Consider the following 23043-nt stretch of genomic DNA (forward strand, 5'->3'; position numbering starts at 1 on the left):
CCCACGCTCACTGTAATCACCTTCAAGATCCCAAGGACTTGAGGATGCCCGGTTTGATTACACACCTCATTAAAGCAAAACATACAGTTTTCATATATTTAAATTAAGGAATTTATTAAAAAAGAAAGCCAAAAAACCAATCAAAACAGTGGTTTGATCTAGATACAGCAGCACTGTGACATTACTAGGACATTATGTACGAAGAATCCAAGCAGCCATAGAACACAGAAGCCTTTATCTTCAGTAACAATCTCAAAATGAAACTAGCTTCATCAAACAATGTTAAAGATCTCCCTGGAAAGAGAAACAAAACCAAACAGACCCTCCCACCCCTAACCCTTTGGATACTAGAATGATTTTTTTTTTTTGTACAATACCAACAGCCACTAGCTTTTCTAATTGAGAACACTTGATTTAATTTATTACAAAAATGATCTGTTGACTCAGTTATGACAGACAACTTTTAACATTGCTTTAGAAGTGTCTGCTCCTCTTATAGACTACAGTATTAGAAGTGCTTAAAAACATTTAATCTTGGATATGCTCTTGAAACTCAGTCAGAAGGATATTCTGTGTGTGTTTATATACCAAATATGATTTTTGTTTTTTAAAGCAGGTGAAAAGACTAACCCTAATATGAAACCGCAATTTTACAATTTAATTATTAGTCAGATAAGGGCAACCACATGATAGTTCATGAAATCTTTAGGTCTATCTACATTGCTTAGAAACACAAAATAAAGTTTTTACAACTTTCACCTTCAAAAGGCTAAAATGTTAAGTCTTTTAGAAGAGTGTCCAGTGTTTAAAAGGAATGCAATTAAGGGAGACCGCATTCAATACACATGAAACATAACTTGCTTGGGCTCGCTAATAAACACATCTAACAGCTGCGTGTGGGGCGATGAGAAAGGAAAACGCATTTGTCATCCAGCCACTACCTGAAATGCTGCTTCTCTGGGAGTGAATCTTCTCTACAGGGCCGCTGATTCTCCGGAGAACCCGGAGCTCCCCTTGGAGCCCGGTGGTGCCAGGTACGTGGTCGCCTCTTTTCTTTCCACAGCTGGGCCAACGTTTCCATGGTTGACCCAACGTTTGCCACACACCCCCCGCCCCCTGTGACTTCACGCAGCATCTCTCTTAATTGGTACGTAGGATTTCGTCTGCAGGCTTGGCCAAAAGAGTGGAACCAATGAATGTTATTTTGTTCCCTTCCTCATAACTATTTCTTTCCAATATAAAACAAGACGAAGGGTTTGTGCGAACGCCGCAATTACTAGCTAGCTCTTAAATAAGAAATGAATACTTCAACATTTGCACTGTCCTCTTATCTTCTGTTGGAGATGTCTTTACAGAAGTGCAGTGCATTCTGTTTCAATATCTCCAAGGAACTAAGACAAACCAATGGTAAAAAAGAACCCTAATGTACAAGAGTCATCTCCCCAGTCATGTAAATAAGAGCAGCTATATTAAGCCTATTTCAATTAAATAATAGTACAAAGGGTTGATATTGATCTGTTTTATGCACAGACTCAGAAGTGTTTTCTACTGATAGGCAGAGAACAGCCCTCCATGTTTAAGAATGGGAAAACAAAATTGCACAGAGGTTTGCCCGGGGCAGTGAAGAAAACCACGGGCAGAATAGGAATTCAAACCACTGCTTCTGGCTCCAGTACATAAACCAAGGAGAATACATCTGCGCCAGCAGTAAAATTCATTTTAGTGAATAGGCAGCAATCCATTTAAAATTGTTTCTTTCACAAAGCCCATTTGTCAGTACACTGGCTTAGCTGATCCAACTGCAGCAGCTTGTATTTGTATTATCACAGGCACATTTGGGGGAGGTGAGTATATGATACTGTTGGCTTTCACCTTCTTTGGTCGCTTCCCTAAAGGAAATAATTTGCAAAATTCTCTGAACCAATTTCTTTCTCTTTTCTTTTTGCAGTTATTACCAGCCAGCTCTGCATAAACAATATCATTTAGTATAAAAAGAGATTGTGTCCTGCCCAGCACACAAAAGTGAAGTTTTAAACTTATGCAGTCGTTCTCTCAGTTTTAGCAGGAGGGTGTTAGTCATTTTTAGTCTTACTCTAAATAACTGGTAGTATTTAAATTGCAGGTCATATTTGTGAAAGGCTTGCCATAGACAGCTCTGGAACCTTCTGTCTTCCATGGAGCCACTGAACAGACAGATTCTCTCAGAATTCACTGCCAAACGTACCTTCCCGCAGCCCGAGACGGGCGAGAACCACCCTCGGGCAGGAGAGCCTTGAAGTCTCTGGGTCCCACTCCATTCACCACTGGACTTCTTTGGTGCAAGGCCAGACAAAAAAGTGGTGCTTTCAGGAAATTGGCACCTGTTTCTGAAACGTTATCAGTTTTAGTCTGGGCTGCTAGAGCCCCTGCAGGCTACTTTGTGCTTCACGCTACACACATGAACATGCTAGGGCAGAATAACCCAAGGATGTGCTTTCAAAGTGAAGTCCAGTCTTTTCAAAGATTGTACAGCAAATGGCTAGAAATGTCTGATGGGTGATCTCATCTGCACTGAGATATTTAACAAGTGAGTACTACGAATCTGAAGTGAAAAAAGAAAAAAAAAAATCACAACTGTGAAGCAGAGGTTAAAACATCCGTATCTTGTCCACAATGAAGTCGGTTCCGGCAGCCACCCGCTCCATGGATGTCCGTACGGAGAAGCAGCTGTGCTATAAGGGTGCGCATTTATTGCTCGTCTAGCTAAGTCCCTGTGTGATGGCTCTTCGTGCAGGCCAAGCGGATCCCTACTTGCCTCGTCAAACTGTTACACCCAACCCTCACAAAGACATTATCTTTGAGCCGCGGCCCAGACCCTGTGCTTAATACGACCTCGTGTGTGCGATTTCAAGGTTACTCAAAAACCTGTGAGCAACATACACTGAGCCAAGGAAGAATGTGTGATAACAAGTGCTATTGGACACTTGCTGAAGATGATACACACATTATGGCAGTTTTCACACCGTCCTCCAGAGCTCACAGCTTGTCTGTCTTCCCTGTCCTGCCCGTGGTTTTATCAGTATTACAGATTGGTTTCCTGGTTTTCTTTTTAGCTGAGGCATCTCTAAAAGATCGACAGCAACCAGAATTGAAATGCGAGGCTGTGACAGACAAAGCAAGGAATTCCAGCTGGATCCTGAGGTCTGGCTGAACCACATTAAGAATCAGCGCCTTTGAATCAGACGCTTTACTGGGTCAGCCCGGTTGGATTCCCCACTGCTGACAGCACTCACAGCCATTGCATCTGCAGGAGGGGGTGACTGCAAACTAAGATGGTATCAAACTGTTCTTACAGACACCTGGTATTGTCTCTGAACTGCCAGTTACCGGCATCCCTAATCAGTAGGGCCAGACTAACGCTGCAATATTGAATTCTGTATCTCCCTAATGCACAGTTTGATCTCCGGTACCTGTTCGGTTTGATTATCTTCACACCTTTCCAAGCTTCACAAGCAGGTTTTTGTTCAGAAACAACATGTGAGTCATGGCCACTCTTGTAAAAAAAAAAAAAAAAAAAATCTTTTTAGATAATCCAAGTCGAGAGTTACTTTTTCCTTCATTGCACCTTTGTTTAAAAAAGCCTCTCCTCCAACCAGACAGTGGGAAAAAATGCTACAAGACTTAAGTGAGCCTTGAGACACTGTAGAAAATGAATAACAAACATCTGAATCATAAAAGCCTGTAAACTAATTAGTGTTAATCAGACTACTTAGTAAAGATCCAAAAATAACAACCATACTTGCATAATTCAGGATCAGATTGCGAAAGGTTTCTGATTCTTAAAAAGAGCTAAGTTTGCTGATCTGTCTATTTAAAACAAGCAACCAGAGCTGAACTTCTGCATTTTTTTTGAAAGAATTTGTATTGTAACTGGAAAGGAGATACAGAAAACTAATCAGTCTGGAAAACCATTAAATAATTACTCCTTTCTGTTCCTTTGTTATGTGCAAACCCACCTCAAAAACTATTCACTTTGAATCAAAATACTAAAAATCCCACTGCAAATGCTCTCCCAAGGTTGTATGATGAAACTATAAATCTTTTATATATATATATATATATATTTTTTTTCCCCCCAGAGTTCCTGAACAACCATGACTCCCACTGTTTCTTGAATTTGGCTCCACAGAGCCAGATGCCAAGTGTGAGGTGAGCTGAGTAATTTAAAAAAAAAAAAAAAAAAAAGTAAAAAAATCCTGCAGGTTTTGTTGTTGTAGGCGAACTCTGACTAGAAGATTCCTAGGACTGCTCATTATCGCTACTGATGTATGATACAGATTGAGTCTTTCAGGCTTGGACACTGAAAGAGTACCACAATTCTGCTGCCCCAGCATCGTAATACTGTTTAAAATCTGTCAGACAGGATAGCAACACCTCAACTGGTTTTTGGTTTCTGTCTCTCCCCTTACTCAATCACTGCTCCCAAGGGTGTGGGATCCAGAGGGACTTTATCCCAGGCTCCAAGTGCATCTAAGCATCCTTCCTCCACACCATCCTGAGGATGCAGGATATCTAACCCCAGCATATTGTCCTCCAAGTGTCCGGACTCCCTGAACACAGCTCTCATCATCCGAGGACTTCGCCCTATCCCTGTGTCTCCGCTGCTGAAGTCCTAAAGGTGCTGAGTAAGGAACTGTCCCAGCTGAAAGGAGAGCAGCAGAAAGCACATTTGCTGTCAATCGTTCACTGATGTCATAGAAGAAAGTCACTCAGCACTAGTTAAGGCTAATAGCATCTAAGAGGTATAAGGCCATCTACAATACATTTGCAACTTGTTCACCAGCTTTCAGGAAGGGGTTTGTGGTTATTAGGATTTTATTTCCCAAGTGGGAGATGGTAAAGAAAGAAAATTCAGTGTTTGTGTGCCAAACTGGTAACACGTAGGAGATGAAGCCCTTGGGCTCATAGCTGCAGTTTTATCAGAATTACCCAATAAAATATTAATAGCTAAGCCTTCCTCCAACCATCTTTTTTCCTTCCTCATGATGGCAGGTAGATATTATCAGCCACATTTTTGTGATGGGGGAATATATTTCTCTGTTGCTGCAAAGTAAGATAATGGCAGTAGTGGGAAAAAAAAAAAAAAAGAGCTTAGCCTTCCCTCTAGCCCCCATCCAGCATCCTGTCCCCCAGCATCTGTGCACGGGGTGAAATCAGCTGGGAGTGCACAAGCACATTGTACACCACACCATTGAAAAGGGATGTCTTAGAGTGACAGAAACAGATCAGATGACCTACATTTCTTGAAATCAAGTGAAATCCCATAAGTGAAAAATCTCCCAGAGCAAGTATGTCTTCCTCCAGAGCGTGCTCAAGTGACCGATCAGATTCCTGTTGCCATAAGTAGCTTTATATCAGGCCGTGAGAACAGAACTGGAGGTAGCAGCCCTATCTGTGCATAGCGACTTCCACCTCTACAATATTTCATTCTTCTCCTTTCAGGGAGCTGAAACCATTACAGATTTAGTTTATAGCTTATACACAGAGAGAAAATTACTCAAAATTCTCATCTATTACCATCTCTCTAAAATCTTGCATCTTCCGTAAGATCTGCAATGCCATCATCTGAGATGGGAGAGTGGCTGAAGCTCTCCCTGAGCACCACCAATACAGGGAAAAGGAATTTGTGGGTCACACTGATCTGAAGGAAAAAAAGAACAACTTCTTGGTGACGTTATGGCACACTTACACAGCTTCACTGCACATCTACTAGCAATCAGGAAAACTGGAGGCTTTTGAAATGATGTGGTGTTGCATCTTAACATACTTTACTCTTGATAAATGTGCCCAAGCCCCATCTCCCTTTCTTGACTTTCCTCTGTCAGCTGCCTTACGCAAATCGTGGCCCTGTTCTGCCTCTCTCCTTCATGGTCTCAAGCTGTTCTAGTACGTAATTCCTGTGACTTTCTCACTCAGAGCTTTGTCACTAATAACCTGCGTCTTCTTCCCTTCTGCATTGGCCAGATAGAACACATATATGATAGTCTAAAGAATTTTGGCTATGAAAACTTCCACTGGAACATGGCTTCCTTACAGGCTGAGATAACTGCACTACCAGCTAACAGGCTTTTAGACACACCAGGCTGACCTTCAGTTGTCCATGATGACACAAAGGTGTAAAATCATCAGTCTGCTCTAGCCAACATTGCAAGGTCATGGAGCACCAACCTGAACACATTGGGCTACAGAGGTCCTGCCTGCGCTTGGGGGAACAAAGGTTTTCCAATTCCTGTTGAAGGGAAGTAACCATATTTTTTCATTTGGTGTTCTTAGTATCAGTGAGAACAATCTTTCCGTCAATGGTTAAAGGATCCTGGACGAATAATGATGGAACCAAAGGTGGGAGGTATTATTTCATAATTGAAGTTTTATTCAATTAAGCTGAGGACCTAATGGTGGGGACGAGTCACGGTGTGTTTGCTGTGACACATGGAAGGACTCCAAGCACAGACAAAACCTGCAGATCCTGCTGCTGCTCAAAAGTAGCTCAGATCCTACTCCAAACCTCCACGGCTCAGCTCCAGAAAGCTGTTCTGAATCTCACGCTCAGCACAAACCAGACTATTGACTTTCTCTCTTGCTACCTTGCAACTGCGGAAAGGCCTCGGACTTTTGACTACAGCATGGAGAACACAGAGTTTTGCCTTCATTTCAGCAGGTGCAGGTTTCAAGCTCTCAAAAAACAAACCATCATTTGCTTTCCTGGTCACCTCTCACTCAGTTTTGTTCTTGCTGTCATTAGAAATGGCACAAAAAGTAGCGAAGGGCTTAAAATACAGTTCCCTTTCTAACCAGAATTTTTTTGATGAGCTAACAATGTAAATAAGTGCAAATCTCAGCTGTGCTGGTCCCACGACATCACAAACCTTAGGCATAGCAAGTAGCATTCTTGAATGTGTCAAAATCTTGTCTTTTAGCATTTAATGTGAGACATTATGAACTAATGAAGAAATGTATGCAGTGTTGCTGTAAACCAAATATACAAATGTAAAATAATTAAGAAGAAACTGTTCCTTTAAAATGCATGTCAATAAAACCCAGTCTGATAAAATGATTTATGAATATTTTTCTAGATTTACTAAAAAGAATGATTTCTCTTTTGAGGCTCTGGAAGTCTTGAGTCACATTTTTTTTTCTTTTAAAAAAATGTCTTAAAACACATGGCTTTACAGCTGCTGCTTGGAAAATATACACCTCCAAAGTCTGACTTTCATTTAAATACAAATGTACAAAATGTAAACTGAGACAATAGAGAAATTTACAAAACTTTTCTTTAAAAATAATAAAGACAAAATTCAGTTCTAGTATGATGCTATTTAAATACGTGCAAGTAGTCATGTTCATTGAATTTCTATTGCAATGTTCTAAATAGACAAATTGGATTCACACAGTCTTGAGTGCCACCTCCAAAAACAGACCTGAGTGGAAAATTCTTCTTAAAATGTGAGGCTCCACTGGAAGGAATGGATAGAAAAATCTCCATTTTGGGGAGATTTCTTTTTTTTTTCTTTTTTTTTTTCCTTTTTTTTTTTCCTTTTTTTTTTTTTTCCTTTTCACTCAACGGTGGAGGCTCTCTCATCCATAGAAGCTCCATAGATTATAGTGGAAGGATGCAACATGTTGTTTCATAAAAGTGAGTTGGAACTAGCTGCTTCCAGTGGAGTTTGAACTTACGTGATTTGAATTTATGTGGTGATTTAAACTGGCCTTTGAATTTGGAGAACTCTTTGAATTGTTCTGATGCTGTAGAAGGAGGAAGACAATGACAATTAGATTCCCAAAACATGCCATGCTTTCTTTTAGGCCAATATTGTTCGTTTTATGATGATAATGTACTGACTGGACTGCAAGATTTTTGTCTGAAGATCTTTGGATGTAAACTATTCTTCACTTTCTTACCTGCATTCTCTCTAGGTCAGGAGGACCGTGGCAGTTCTTGAGGAATGCAGCAAAGAAGTCTCACTCGAGCTCCAGGAGTCAAATCAATTCACTGCAAAATGTCAGTATCTGCTAAATCTGACTAATACAGAGGAGACCTGCTAATGCTCACACAAGGTTTTAACCCTACAGAAATAGATCGGTCTAGGAATGTTATTTAGATTTGCAAGAGGTGCCATGGTGCCTCATGAAAGCTGCATATCGGTCATGCTCTGGTCTGCTCTCTTCTCTAGTATTTTTGGTTTCCTGCCATGACTACCTCACTCAACATTTGCTTTTTAAAAATTTTTTAATAAACACATAAATTAAAGCTTTTCACAAGGAACTTATAAAAACTATCACCACTTCAAAAGGCATTTCAACATATCACTGAAAAATAGTTTGGGTAAGAAGTTTTCAACCACTGGAAACAAAGCTGATGAAAAATGCTGGAACTTCTGGTGGTAAAAAAAAAAAAATCACAAGACATAGATGGGAAACTTGGGATAGGCAGTATTAGTCAGGAAGTTACCAGGAAACTGTGACAGCAAGCCCTAAGACATACTATCTTTTTCCTACTAAAATATCACCAGAAAGTGGCTGTGACACTAGGCATCTATGGGAGGTTCCTTGTCTTAGTCATAAAAGATCTCACCTGTCGCTTAAATATTCTCTGTAGCAATCCTTTCTTGGGTGGCTCTGGAGGGTAACTTCTGTTTAGGTCTGGTGAAATAGTACCATTTGGTCCAAATACGTTCAGTTCTTTGAAACACTCTGTTTCTATCATCTAGTGGAATAAATGAAAAAAAAATATATATACATCTACATGAAATATATTCCAGTAGTGCTTGGTTGTTCAAAGTCAGGTCAAGACCAGCAGCTGGAGCACTATCTTAGGAGAGTTACCAGTTGAATTCCAGCTGGTGGCTATAGAAGACAAACAGATGCAGGAAAAAGAGAGGCTGAGTCTGCTCTGCATGGTTGCACATCAGTCTTAGTAGAAGTTGCCCAGTAAAGCTTTCGGCTCTTTTCTTTAGCGCTGGGGATAACACTGGGTAAAGACAGGCACACTCACAAAATCCCAGTTACTACCACCTCTCTGCCCAAGTGGATCTGCTGTTTGATCCAGTGTTGGATTACAAAATCCACTGCTGGATGTGTTTTGATATCAAACAGAAACAAAGACCCAGATGCTGAAACCCTGAAGCAGTTCAAGGTCCAGAGTCAAGTGCTGCAGCTGGGACCCACTGCAGGTACAAGACAATGGATGAGATCAGGATCACGGAGGAGCCTCCTGTGGAAGCTCCTCAGAACTGTGGTCGAAACACCTCTGTAGAAACCCAGGAGAAGGAAGTACAGTAGGATCCTTTCCAATTTACACAAATACGCAGAGCCAACAGATACAGTCACCTGAACCTGACATCTGTAGTACATTATGGATCTTGAAAGAAGCCATTTGTAACTTATGAAAGCATTAGAGTCTGGCAAGTTAGCCAGAAGCTATATATTACTGGAAATATACAGCTCCTCTTAAACCATCTGCGCTAGTGGTTTTCTTGGAGTAATTTTACTATGATACATCCTTACCTCATTTTGCCATGGAATAGATACTGATCCTGTGGAAAACTTGGAATAGAAATCGTCATCTGTTTGGTCCAGGTTAACTCCTTTCACTGTGGAGAACTGCTCAATGTCTAACACATCCTTGCAGTATACTGCTCTGGGCTATCTCCGCAGGAAAAAAAAAAAAAAAAAGAAAAACAGCAAGAGAAAAAAATATTTCTGAGTCTGACCATGTGCTTTCATTCACAAGTTCAGTCAAGTGAGAATCGCTAACAAGAAGCGACTATCTGCATCCTGCTTCTCTAGATTTACTCTACCGGCACATTTATCATCAAAGGCTGACTTTGCTTTGAGCATGTTAAGCTTCCCACTTTGAAGTCCTTAAATCATCAGTACAGCCACAGTAGGTTTTAGTCATCCATGTATCATATGGTTAAGAGGTGAGGGAAGAAGGCCAGAAAGAGAGAATTAAAAAATTCCTTCAGTAGACTTTTTTTTTTTAAGAGAGGGAACAACAGAAAACCAGAATGTTTACGAGTGACACACTGGAGACAGCTCTGAAAAGGAACCTCAAATAGAAGTGTCCCTCTGCTCAGATACCTGTGGAGTTTGCAGCTTAAAAGTTTAAAGGAATGTATACTAATTGCTAAAGAAAACAGAAGAGGTTTGGCATTTTTCCATTGTTTTTATTAATAGCTCAGCTGCTGGAAGCTGTCCAGAATCACCTCTATTAACTCTTTTAACTTGGCTGCATTTCTTCAAACAAATAGTCAAATGCCTTTGCCTTTTCTAACTACTTAATCTTGGGGGATGACAGAGACACAACTCTTTGCAGTGACGCTGCTTTTAGCTTGTATTCCAGCAGTCAGCTGCAGAAAGCAGAAACAGTCATCCCTGGCTACCCGTCACAGTTAGTGTGGTCATCTGCACACCTAGAGAGCTCCCATCAAGAGCACAACGACCCTCTGATGCACTGGAATAACTGAGGGGTGGTTTGTGGGACCAGCCTGACCTGCTGAACTCAAGAATCCCAATGTCTACACATGGTACCACGACTGCACAGCCCAGGGCTCCCACCGTGCAGTATTTTCTCTAGATCGGAGCAGTGTGATCAAACAAATCAAGCTGGTTGCTGACAGAAGTCTTATCTGCTGGAGGCTGCATCCCTCCGCATTCCTGATAGCTGCAAGTCACAACATTTTTGTGGAGAGAGATTGGTCTAGAAGAGGATGAAGAGATATGGGTTGGACTACAAGCTCTGCCATTGGCTATATAGCTTTGGGTGATACAGCTGACTTCAGTAAAGACTTGGAAATCTATGGATGAAGTGCCAAATAAATTAAATTAGGGGCAGCTCTTGAGTTCCCAATAAATAGCCATAAAAATTTATGTTCTTCTGCTATAGCAAATATGTCTACAAGAGGTGCCTTCTGGGCCTTACATGCTACAGCTAAGCTTTTAATACGCTCTGGTGGATCCCAAATTTGAGCCCAGAATTTTCCAATTTTCTACATCAGAAAGAAATAGTAGCTTGTCTCCTATTTCTTCCCACTAAAGCAGGTCATAACACCATGGGCTAATTGGCAGGAATAACTAGGCCACATAGTAAAATGTAAAGCAAAACCAGAGCAGCTAAAGTAAACTTTTGTAGTGTTCAAACCACTTTGGTTTGGTTGAGTTTGCAGCAACGTGAATGAGAGCTGCCAAGATGTTACTTTCCTTAATATGTTAAAATGGCAGTGTTTACTTAGAACCATATGGGAACTTTAAGGATAGAAGGTCTAGCCAGAAAGAGAGCCCTGCAGGAGGAAAATAATCAGATAGCTCTGTGCGCTGGGGTAGAGACCAATACCACAAAAGAGTGGAAAGAGTTTTGTTACTGCCAATGCAACAAAGACTTGCAGTATGTGCAGGACTGGTGTATAAACCTGAGTAAGGACTCAGTGTTGGGTTCTGTGCCTCATGAACACTAACAAGTTCAAAATGCTCTGTCAGGTCCAAGTCACCTCCTCTGCTTGAGGTGACACTGAACTTGGTTCAGACTCTCTGTAATCAATGCCTGTTTTCCTGATGATCCCACCCATTCCACAGTTCCATGGAGCTTTGGACTTTGTAATTCTGGTTTCACTTCAGCATATACATCTATATATCTGTACGCATACATGTGGCTTTCATTGCTGACTGTTTCGAGCACCACCTGGTCCTGAGCATACTTATTCTCACACCACTACCAAGGATAAGGGAACACAAAGGTTCTCAGTCTAAAGTTTGGGAACTGAGGCATGAGCAGATCAAGTGATGCCTCCAGTGTCACGCAAGACGACTGTGGTAAAGTAAGTGGGAATGAATCAAGCCCCAGGTCACCACCCTACATGGAGGCCCACCCGGCTGGCATGCACATGTCCACAGAGCAGCTCTCCTCTTCCTCCCAGCCTCCCCACTCCAGCCCTGCCACTTATCACATCTTCCTAGGGCAGCTACCCATGCAGATAGTGATGACAGCTCTAAGAGAGAGAAGTTATTTTAGAAAAAAAATCTCTTGAAAGAGGCCACTGGGGGTTCTTGCTATCGCACTTACGTCAGGGACAAAGGGAGGATCCAGCATTCCTGCTTCTAACCGCTTGAAATTCATTCTCTTGAAAAAGGGGTGCCTCTTCACTTCTGCCGTGCCTTCCCCTTGACACCCCAGCCGCTGCTTCACGTCTTTGGCGAGGAGCTGAAACACGCCAAGAGGAACGGTAAGCATGTCAGAAAAGCAAGAGCTCCACAAAGATATTTTTACCTCTTGTTCGTTTTGAATGTGCCCAGAGAGAGGTACAGAGGGGATCTGTAATTGCTGTTATTTAACGGCCAAAGTCAAATGGATTAGGAGTGCACTGTTCTACAGGCTGGTGAAACCCTTTCAAAATTACCTGCTGTAAAGCGTTTGCAGTCAAAATAGAGACAGTTGCTTCTGCTTACTTTCAGTGAACACTTCCAAGAAGAGGTCTGACCTACCCTAATAACATAGGTAGATACATATTCAAAAGTCCCATGTGCTTTTTCTCAGTTCTTTTTTTGTTACTCTTGGAAGAATATTTTTCTCATGCTGCTTAGGCTGAATGATTTCACTATCAGATTGTATTTCCTTCCACCAATTGCAGTATATTCCAGTACATCACACGACACATTGAACCGACCCTTTGTGCTCACGGGTTTGTCTCTCCTGAGTTCAAGGGGACTTTTGTCCATGGAGCCAGTATCGGTAACCATCCTCAGTTCAGCTTTGTTTGGTTTCAGAGAAGGGCAATGCCCTACCTCTACCTGCTACAGCAAGTCCTGCCTGGTTCCTGGGTACCTGTCACAGAGCGACGGACACTAACTGAGCTCAGTAGCCTTGGTCTATGAGATAAACGAATCCATGAACACAGACACAGGGGCTGTAGGTCCTGGAAGACCTTGTATGGATGGACTAATTGATCTGGAAGAGAACAGTTCAATGGAAGAGCAATTCTGGCACAGATTAGGTGGTGGATGAGGAGACAGAACACGTAGCCAAACCTTCACCAAAATGCCTCTTCTTTTTAATCATATGTGTAGTATCAAGTAGGCTAAATCAACATCTTAAGAGATCACATCTGAACAGTTCAAGAGAGGCAGAGCTCGGCAAGCAAATGGCTGGTGCAAAAAGACCATTGCTTGGGACAGGGACCTTTCTAAATGTACCACTGACTTCAGGCAGTAGGTTCACAAATTAGCTTCCTTTTTTTTCCTTCCGTTCATCTTTGAGGAACTCTACATGATGCTCTCTTACATAGAGGAGGGAAAATATAACTCCGAACTCACCCTAATCTACCCAGAGATTTCAACTGCCTATTAAAGGGATGTATAACATACGCCTTAGTACAACAGAAAACTAAACATGCACTAAAAACAGTCAAGGCAGCGCCGGCTGGGGAAGGGAAGGGAGAGAGGGCAGGAGGGGAATCCCCGCGCGGCCCCAGCGGAGGAGAGCGCGGCTGCGGGGCGCGGCGGGGCCGCCGGGGGGCAGCAGAGGAAAGAGCAGCGGCCCGGGCAGCGCGGCGCGGCCGGGCGGGCTGCGGGGCGGCGCGGAGCGGCGGCGGGGACCGGCCCGGCCCGGCGAGTCGTTCCGCGCCCCGCGGGGATGGCTCTCAACCAGTACGCGGCCTTAGAGCTGCGTCGGGGGCTCTTCCCGGGGGCAGGAGGGGCCTGGTGCTGGGGGCCCGAGGGAGCAAAGGTTCACGCCTCACCTTGTCTCCAGCTTTGCTGCTCCAAAGAGGGAGCTGAGAAGCAGCGATCTCTCCTTGCCCCCTCCCCAGGTGGGCTGTGTAGACCATTCGCGCTAATTAGCAAATGATTAGCAAAACTCCCTAGGACCGCCCACGCAGGACGAGTTTGGGTTCTTAGAGCATCTCAGTCTGTAAAGAGACTGAGCCCTTGCCCCCCCCCGCCCCGGATTTAAGTCCCCGGGGGTCTTGCTGGCTCTACCTGCCAGCCAAGGCAGTCAGCAAACTGAGCTGTATCTTGGGGCTCACTTAGGAAAGCAGGGGGCAAATAGATTTGGGAGGGCTGGAGAGGAAAAGAAGTGTTTGGGGAGAGCAGGTGGACAATCAGGTGCAGCCCTGCAGGGGGTCGAGAGCAGGGAGCAAGGCAGTTCCCACTAAGGCAGGTTTGTAGGCTTTCCAGCTGTGTTGCTGTCTCAGCCACATCATCTCAATGAGGAGGAACCTTGAAAGAGCTGTCTGTTGCTAATGTGAGGTTGGTAATCTTTCCTCTGGTGTCTGGCAACAGCTGGGTTTTCTTGTCCTTATCACAGGTTTACAGGGTTGCAGCTCTTGAGGCTTCTCTGAATGCTCTGCTACCTGCTGGGCATCAGTGGTTTTCTTATCTGACTTCCACAGCCTCCTCAGTTCTGCCTTTTTTTTTTTTTTTTTTTTTCCTCCCTAGGGGCCTCATTTCCAGCCAGAGACAGCAAATGGCTTCGGCAGTCAGTGTGCCCCATATATGCAGAGACCGTCCTCCAGGCAGCCCTGAGCAAGCTCCAATGGCAGAGGCCAAGCAGCCAGAAGAGGTGGTGAAGGGGGCTGTGGGACAATATGAGCCTCTTGCTTGTCTCTTTCTGCTTCAACAGCAGCAATAGCCAGAGGAGATTGCATGGATTGAGGGATGGGGAAAAGCTAGTGGTTCTGGCCACAGTGGCAACTTCTAGATAGCAATGTCGCTCTTTCCCTCAGTTTCCTCTGCAACTTTATAGGTCTGATTGGTCACCACAACTGGCTGGTTCATAAAGACCGAGAAAGACCTGAAGAAACACCTCTATGCCTTGCTGTCCTCTGAGCACATAGATTCATGTGATACAGCACCACACTGATCGAGCTCACAGGAAAAGATCTTTCTCAGGGGACTTCTCTGGAGCTTGCTTTCCCTGGGTACAAGGAAGAAGGGATGTTTTGATCTGGTTTGCTCTATTGTGGCTGGGCAGAGAAGACTGAAGTTCTTTTGATCTTCTACTCTCATGTTGAGATGACTTTCCTGACAGGTGGAAAGAAGAACTTGAAGGCAGAGGGACCACTTTTACTACCCATGGGTCTGATATGCTTTTGGAAATGATACCTTGAAGCTCTCAGGAACAGTGCTGCTGAGGAGCAAGTTTTAGGAAGAAGGGGTAGATTTGGATTTGCCTGTAGATGATAAAGCAGATCTCTGCAGTTTCTGGTCTCTGCAGCCAATAATTCTCCTGCCTCTGGACTAAGTGGGAAGACCAGGCTAATCTGGGAATTTACCCTCGCCAGGCTGTAAATTTTAGAAGTTGTTTGGAGTGTGTGGTCAGAGCATAGGGTAGCTGAGGATAGAGCAAGGCTGTCTGGGGCTCCTCCACGATAAATAAAGGAGTATTCAGCAACCTCAGATGCAAGAAGGAAACCTCCAGGGCATGAACGCAGTTGGTGGTGGGTGGCTGAAAGACGCAAAATGGAACACACCACTGGGAATAGACTGGGACTGAAAGACCACAGAAAGGAGAGGATTCTCCTGCAAAGCACTGTTGCAGGGGAGCAGCTGCCTGCCTCCCAATGGAGAAAAACATAACAAATTAATGGCATTTGGTAAGCTGTAGCTGCAGCCAGCTCTAGAGATGGCAACAGGGACCTTCCCATGTTTCACTTGGTGCCTATTGCTTCCTGTCACTGGGCACCAAACCAAGAGTTTGGCTCCATCTTCTTTGCGCCCTCCAAACAGAGATCCCTTTTGCGGAGTCGAATGGGAGCTGCAGGGAAGATAGTCTGTGGGAAACATAGACAAACAGGACACTGACAGAGTGACAGAAGAGCACAGCAATACAGGCCCGTCCAACGCTGTTGACTTGAATGCACTTCAAGTCACATCTTTGGATGCAAGACTGCACTTGTCAGGGAAAACACGCATGTATATCAATGAAGCACAAGTCATAACAACAAACAGGGAGCATTTCCTAGAAAGACCGTATTTTTTAACAGAAAAAACACACCATGAAGCAGTTATGTTATATGGGAACCATAGGCTGGGGAGCTTCCCAGAAAGCCAGCTGCCCCTGTTCCTAATTATTTATTATTCATCTCTGTTTCAGTCCAAAATGAGGGCAGATTTATGGGAAATGACTTACAAAATGAAACATGGAAATATGGGATGGATGATGATTAATGGGAGCTATGACATGTGCCTGCAAAAATGCAAAGGGCATAAACATCCAGGAGGGGAAGGCTGACATGGGTGACACTATGAGTAAATTAATAAAGACAATATATTTCCTGATGGAGATGCTATTAGCTCATGGAGTAAGCTTTGAAGAGAAGGTTAGGAGACGTGGTAGAAAACATGTTGTTCCTCACACCTGTCTTGAAGAGTCCACTACAGGAAAGCCTTTTGTGTTGGATCTTTGTTGAAGGCTCAAGTTGGATTTATGTACTGCAACTTTATGCTTCATTTTGCAGGTATGATGGGTACTTAATTATCACTTTTTTGTTTCCTCGTTAAGATGCTGACACAAAGCAACAAAGTTCTGGTTTTCAACATAAGAAGCAAAAAGTATTTGAGGAAATATATTTGAGTAATGGATTTTTTAAAATATCACTTGATAAAATAAATGACTTTTGGATGGAAAACTACGAACGCTATCATGCTCAGTATCAAAACTAAGGCGCTTCCAGCCTTAAAGCACAGTAATTTTAATGCATTAATGCTCAAAAATGACAGGGTTATATTTGGATCCATTAAGAGTTTGCACAAACCACCTAAATAAACATGCCACATGATTGGACAGTGAAGAAGTAATTATGAAATTGTCAGGATTTATTTATGTATAGTTCATGGTTCCCTGAGGCAAAGGAATGGACTAGATGACTTCCTGAGGTCCCAGACTCCCTGAAACCAGAGATTCAGTGCCTCAAAGGTGAGAATGACCACTACAGTATAATGACTTTCACTGTCTGCTCCTCTGGGAGCGGTAGGTCATCTCCAGCACTATCCCATCAATGATACATTTAATACTTCTCAGCTTTAAGTTCTCATGGGCTTGGTTATTTTCAAAGTAGACTTTCATTCTGTTATGCCTCATGCCTGCGACTAACTACAGAACAAGCAACAAGAATATAATTATTGCCTCGTGACACTTTCATTTCATGCTAACAACAGGACATGCACAAACTTTCTGCTGCTCCAGCAGATGCTGCTCCTCACCTGGTGGGAGTTGAGATGCTGCTAAAGAGGTGGCAGGCTGTTTGAGCACATGAAATGGTCTGTAAGAGCCTGTGGCTGTTCTAGATCCTCCCACAACGACTTCACTAGGGGCTCTGAATCACAAATTAAGGGCAGTGAGTGGCCTAGAGTGTCTATCAAGAGTGATGTCAGTTAATTACTACCCCTGGGATTCAGCAATGAGTTGGTGCGCTGTGAGTTAATGACTTCCAGGCATGATACTTGGCAATGCTACCATTATTATTTTGCAAGGAGACTTCAACGTCTCTTCATGAAGCCAGCCAACCAGAATGTTGTTGACCTGCTGTTTGCTTGCCTGTTGCACAAGATATTGGTGAAACTCTCACTACCTATTTGTTGACCTTTCTTTCCCTTCATCCTCTCTCTACCAGTATACACAGATATGTCATTGTCTCCAAAGGAGACTTCACTCTTTAGCAAACGACATCAAGAAAAAGGCCACATCCCTTTCCAAATTACAATTCAGCCTTCTAAAGATGGATGTTGACAAGCCACTGATGAATTCAGACACAGCTTTGAGATTTCTCAGAGGGGTTGAGGATTTCCATTGTCAGACGTGGCTATTGTGCTAGGAAAATGACTCCCAGCTGAACAAGTGAGAAAACATTTTAAAGGACAGTTCAACAGTATTTAAAAAAGCTGGATATCCTGGCACCCCAGGGGAAAAGCTGCTAACAAAGTTAGTGTGATGGGGTGGGACAACATTTGAGTGTCACAATAATTTCGTTGCATAATCTTTGTCCTGCTTACCCCCAGCTCTCACCAAAGACAATGGAAGCATGGGGTTTTCAGTTCCTTGCAGGAGACAATCAGAGTCTTGCATCATCAAGTCCTTTTTCTTTTTTTCTACAAGATTATAAAAGACAGAAATGCATTCTTGACTGCAAAGTAACATTCAAAGTCTCACGAGAATAGACACCGCTCCCTTGGCCATAAAACTTTGGAGAGGACTCAAGATGACCGTGATGAATCTCACAGAGAAGCCAGCCCAAATAAACACAATTTGAATGAATAGAGAATGCAGTCATCCCATCGACAGATGAGATCGGTTACTCCTTGTCTCTGCAGCCCCTCTATGGTACCTTGTTACTGCTCAAACCGTGTCAGATACAGCTTGCTAATGAAGCTGCCACACTGGGCCTTCAAGCCCCTTACCATTTTACAGATGGACTTGGCCTCCTCCGAAAACTTATGGGAGTACACCTCTTCTGTCTCCAGCACTCTTCTGTCCACTTCTTCTCTCTTCACCTTCTCTTTCCTTCCACGAAATGGTGATTGCCCAGCAATCATTTCATAAATGAGACAGCCTAGCCCCCAGTAGTCAGGGCTGAGCGTGTATCTCTGGTTGTTCAGCACTTCTGGAGCTGTCGAGGAGAAAGATGTGTCATGTGGAAATGCTTGATATTTACATATGCAAAATCCCTAAATTTCTAAAAGTTCCATTTTGGTAACTGAATACACATGCACAGAGAATGGCAGGTAAAATATAAAAAATACCTCCTGATTTATTTTGACAGCATTACAGAAAATGCAGTGTGCTACATGCCATGTTTTTTTCTCTACATGCTGCATGCCATGTACATGCTGTGTTCTGACTTCTCTGTCAAATCAGACCAATTAAAAAACCAAAATGAAGTTGAAACTAAGTATCAAGCAGAGGCCCAATCTTAAGAGTCCTTGCAGACTTCTTCATTTAGGGAAGAAATGACATACACAGTGACATTTCTTCAAAAGCAAATCCTGTCTTTTCAGTCAATTTATAACTTATTTTTTCTCCGCTTTGAAAACCAAATCCATTTATTTTGTGTTGCAGCCATCCAGTGTGCTTTGGGCATATAGTCACTGTCTTACATTCATCCTCACTTCCACACGTGGGTACAAACACACACGTGTACTCACAAGCACAGACTCTTAGTGTCCGCACGACCTTACGCTGGGATAACAAAATTTAGAAATGACAACTGATTTGCTTGCTTTCATTAAATTCTCCATGTGGTATAACAGTGGCTCATATCAGCTAGTTTCTATTTAGTCAAATACAGATAAGCAAGTTTTATTCCAAGAAATATGCCCACCCAGAGAATGCATGAAAATACTTACACTGAATTTAGAAAACTGATCTAGTTAAATCGAGAAGTGTGGTTTTTACCAATATACAAAACTCTTCTTTTGTGCAGCCTCCCCTGCACGTAGGGGAGGACTCAAGATGACTGTGTTCAAGATGACTGTAGGTGTGGCCTTACCCATTTTATCATAAACATACAAATACATTTTAACTATTATAAAAGTAGCAACTAGAAAGAAACCTTTCTTTTATGCGCATAACCCTCCTAAAATAAATCTGCGCTAAAATCACTAGAATCTCAGTCGTTATCTCCCCTTTTAATTTTCTTTGCTGATTTAAGAGTATAGACCAGGCTCATTAAGAGCTGCTGTGGTCCGTTCTTTCGCCCGGTTCTGATTTCCACTAGCATGACGTCTTGGTGGGTTGCTGCAGGGAACTGGACCCAGCTGAATGTGAATCTTTTTTTACTCTTTTTCTTGAGCCTACATGGCAGAAAGATCTCGAAAACCCAAGTAATCTCAGCAAATTATAAAAAAGATGAGCTACTGAAGACTTACCCATATATCCTACTGTTCCTACTCTTCCACGGATTGATTCACCCTCAGGGATTTTAACAGCTAGACCCAAATCAGATATTCTAATATGCCCTGGAAGGGAAAAAGAAACAAAACAACACAAACCAGATATAATAATATGATCCAAATTAGTCTAAAAACACAACTGTTGTGATTGCTGCAACACTCCTGCAATTTAATGTTCAGACATTTTAAGAAATGAATGTACTGAACTGCTGAATCGGAGCAGTTTCATTGATAAGAAAAAGAGGAATTATTAAGGGCATTACAATGCAGTGAAATTAATTTTAACGGTAAGGCTACAGACTAGAGTGGATTGTGTTAGATATTTTAAAACCAACTAAAAAAGGCAATGAGAAGCATGCTGTAGGGAAGTATCTTGAACTGATGACAGGGGATGGATGGGCTGACATAATTCTGTAACTCTCTGATGGCTGAAGGGGCTACGTCTGGTCTGTAAGTCAGCGTGAGATTCGATTATCGCAGCCTTCAGCAACAAATGGGCACCCGGGTTTTCGTAGAATGAGAGTTGGCTCAGCAAAGGATGAACGTACTTTTGAAAATGGAGCGGGAAGCACAGATTCAGAAATCACAACTTCCTTTGTGTTGTGTCAGCCTTGCAACAATACGGATGGAAAAACAATGAAAAAAGGCAGAAACTGCCGTATCTCCAGAGCAGACCCTGCTGAGCAGCACAGCTGCTTCGTTCCATCCATGTGGTGAGCTCCAGCACTTCACCCACCCCAAGACAGGAGTATTAGTGTCTGCTGAGCCTCTTAGTCACTTCCGAGCATTATTTGTCTTTGTGCAATACATATCCTAAAACTAACTTAATCTACTTTACTGTGAAAGCATTTCTGTAAACCTCTGAGACTTACCATAATCATCTAGCAGGATATTTTCTGGCTTCAAATCTCTGAAAATGAAAGATAGCGGTTATTTGTATGAAGCTGGTTTTGATAACATAACCATACTACAGTGTGTGAATGCATTTATTACTAGTACTAAACCAGTTGAGTGTCAACTCGAACAGCAAGGAACTGATGAAACCAATACAACTTTCTACAACTCACTTCACAGATAGACTGAAACCATATGTCTTTTTCTAAACTGGAGTTACATTTTTTCACTAAGCCAAGCTTTTAGTTCCTAATCCACTCTATAATGGACTCATCCATCTAGTCCTGTAAGCCCTGTGTGTTGTTAAATCTCTGTAACATTTTCTGTTATAAAATTTTTGTTAAAAAGAAAAATATTCAAAATTTTTAAATATTTTGTTTGCACATGAAAATGGAAATAGCAATCTGCTGGGCTTAAATTTTCTATGTCTGGCATCTGACTCAGGCCAAATATGTGAATGTGTGTACATGCACTTGTGTACATGTGTAAGAGTTTCGGCTAGTTTGGAAAACGAGGAGTAGAGGGGGGAATGCTGTGCCCAGATTTAAATTTTTCTTACAAACATTTCTGGAAGTCTAGTGCCTATGTGGTTTGGAGCAATGCCATGAAAATTGGCAAGGTGGTCACTCTGATGTCAAAGATGTGCCTTTTGCGCTCCTGTGAAAAAAAAAAAATTCCCAAATCGGGCCAAGTTATAAACTTCTGGAAAAAATAATCTCAGTTTTCATATATTTAGCAGAGCCTTGGTGGGTCATTCTTCTGAAAGGTTTCTCTGCACCAAACCTCCTCCTCCAGCTGCTGTTTCTAGACCAGCCACGCTCCACCGAGGCCACTTCCCAAACCTGGGAGCTGAGCACGACTTTGCCGCTGCCGTTCCTGGATGCGGTGGGTGGGTCGTGTTGGGGTGGGAGCCAGGTGGACTCTGTCCTGTCCTCCGCAGCGCGGGAATGAAGCCAACCTTCATGGGATGGGACCTGGAGGTGTCAGAGCGATGGGGACGTGCTGGGCAGGGAGCGTCCCAGAAGGGCTGTGCAATGAGAGTGGGCTCTGCTGGCTCCCGAGCGCAAAAAATGTACCAGCACAGCTGGGTGAGGTATTGCTGCAACTCACATCATCCCCTGAATTTTATCTGATCGACTCCTGCTGAAATGCAACGTTTAGCCTGGTGCAACTCCAAGAAGTGCTTGGCCTCCTCTTTTGTTAAAGGCCTCCTTGCATTTGTGAACCAGCTTGGTTCTGTTAGCTTCCCAGCAAGAGATATTTCTTTTCAAAGAGCAGAGAGAAGGGGGAGAACAAGAGAAACCCTCATACCAGGAGACCAGGGCATTGCAGAAAGTCTGTGCAGGAGCCCGCCCTGCGTTTCAACTGTACCATGTCAGTGTCGTGAATTTTCCTCTGAATGGAGAGGGGTACTTTATAGTTTTGACAATGCTGGGATTAAAATGCCAAAACTAGTCTCGTTTTTATTTATTATTTCAAGCAAGAACATAGAGCACTGTGACCAATCTCCTCTTCTTGCTTGCTTCAGACCCTCTTGACCTCTCAAGATAAACTCCACCAGGTGCCCGGTGGAACCACGACTACTTTTCAAATAAACAATACTGAAATATGTGAAGTGTAGCCAAATGCTGAGGAGAAGCCGTGATTTTGTTTAACATACCACTGTGGGCTTTCCCTGTCTATTGGCAGAAGGTTTCCAATGCTGGAGCAACACGGTCGAGAGCATTTCCTATTTATTTTAAAAAATTTATTCCGGATCCGTTAAGAACTATTTCCATGAAGAACTCAGACTTCATTATTACTTCATCTTCCGCTCCAGCATTTATTAGTCCCACTTAAAGCTGTAACTGTGGCTAAATGACAAGAATCCTGTGTGCAAGTTTGGAAATACAGTCTTTGAATGAGAAAATGAGAGAGTCCACGAGGACTCTTGAGAACAGCAGTTTGGTCCTTACAGTCCTCTGCGATTTGGGGCAATCAGAGCCAGCTTTCCTTCACCCCAGGCATCACTTGTCATTTCTGTTTTCAGATTTCTCGTTCCTTAGGATCAAGGCTGGATTCCTTTGTGTGGCCAACACTTCCAAGTGCCAGGGAGGAATATGATTTTTGTACTGAAATGTGTAGGAGAAATAAAACTCCCTGGTGGTCACAATTACATGTAATGATACTTCCCAATAGTACAGCTTCCCATATGTAAACTAGCCTTGCCTAAATATTCTGAAACATAAACTG

General features: G+C 42.9%; 1 protein-coding gene across 2 annotated transcripts in view; it reads right to left on the reverse strand.

The window, feature by feature from the left end:
• Positions 1–7616: 7616 nt before the first annotated feature.
• The window catches only part of GRK5 (G protein-coupled receptor kinase 5), a 158919-nt gene continuing 143492 nt past the window's right edge, over positions 7617–23043 (reverse strand). For both annotated transcript variants that reach the window (XM_065638647.1, XM_065638648.1), the window contains 7 exons: positions 20790–20827; positions 19894–19983; positions 18427–18635; positions 12098–12235; positions 9544–9681; positions 8612–8743; positions 7617–7782 (listed from right to left, as the gene is read on the reverse strand). In XM_065638647.1, coding sequence (XP_065494719.1) covers positions 7684–7782; positions 8612–8743; positions 9544–9681; positions 12098–12235; positions 18427–18635; positions 19894–19983; positions 20790–20827 — 844 coding nt within the window. In that variant the 3' untranslated portion in view covers positions 7617–7683. The remainder of the gene's footprint in view (positions 7783–8611; positions 8744–9543; positions 9682–12097; positions 12236–18426; positions 18636–19893; positions 19984–20789; positions 20828–23043) is intronic.

This window comes from Caloenas nicobarica, chromosome 7 (genome assembly GCF_036013445.1).
Source record: "Caloenas nicobarica isolate bCalNic1 chromosome 7, bCalNic1.hap1, whole genome shotgun sequence".
Classification (NCBI taxonomy): domain Eukaryota; kingdom Metazoa; phylum Chordata; class Aves; order Columbiformes; family Columbidae; genus Caloenas; species Caloenas nicobarica.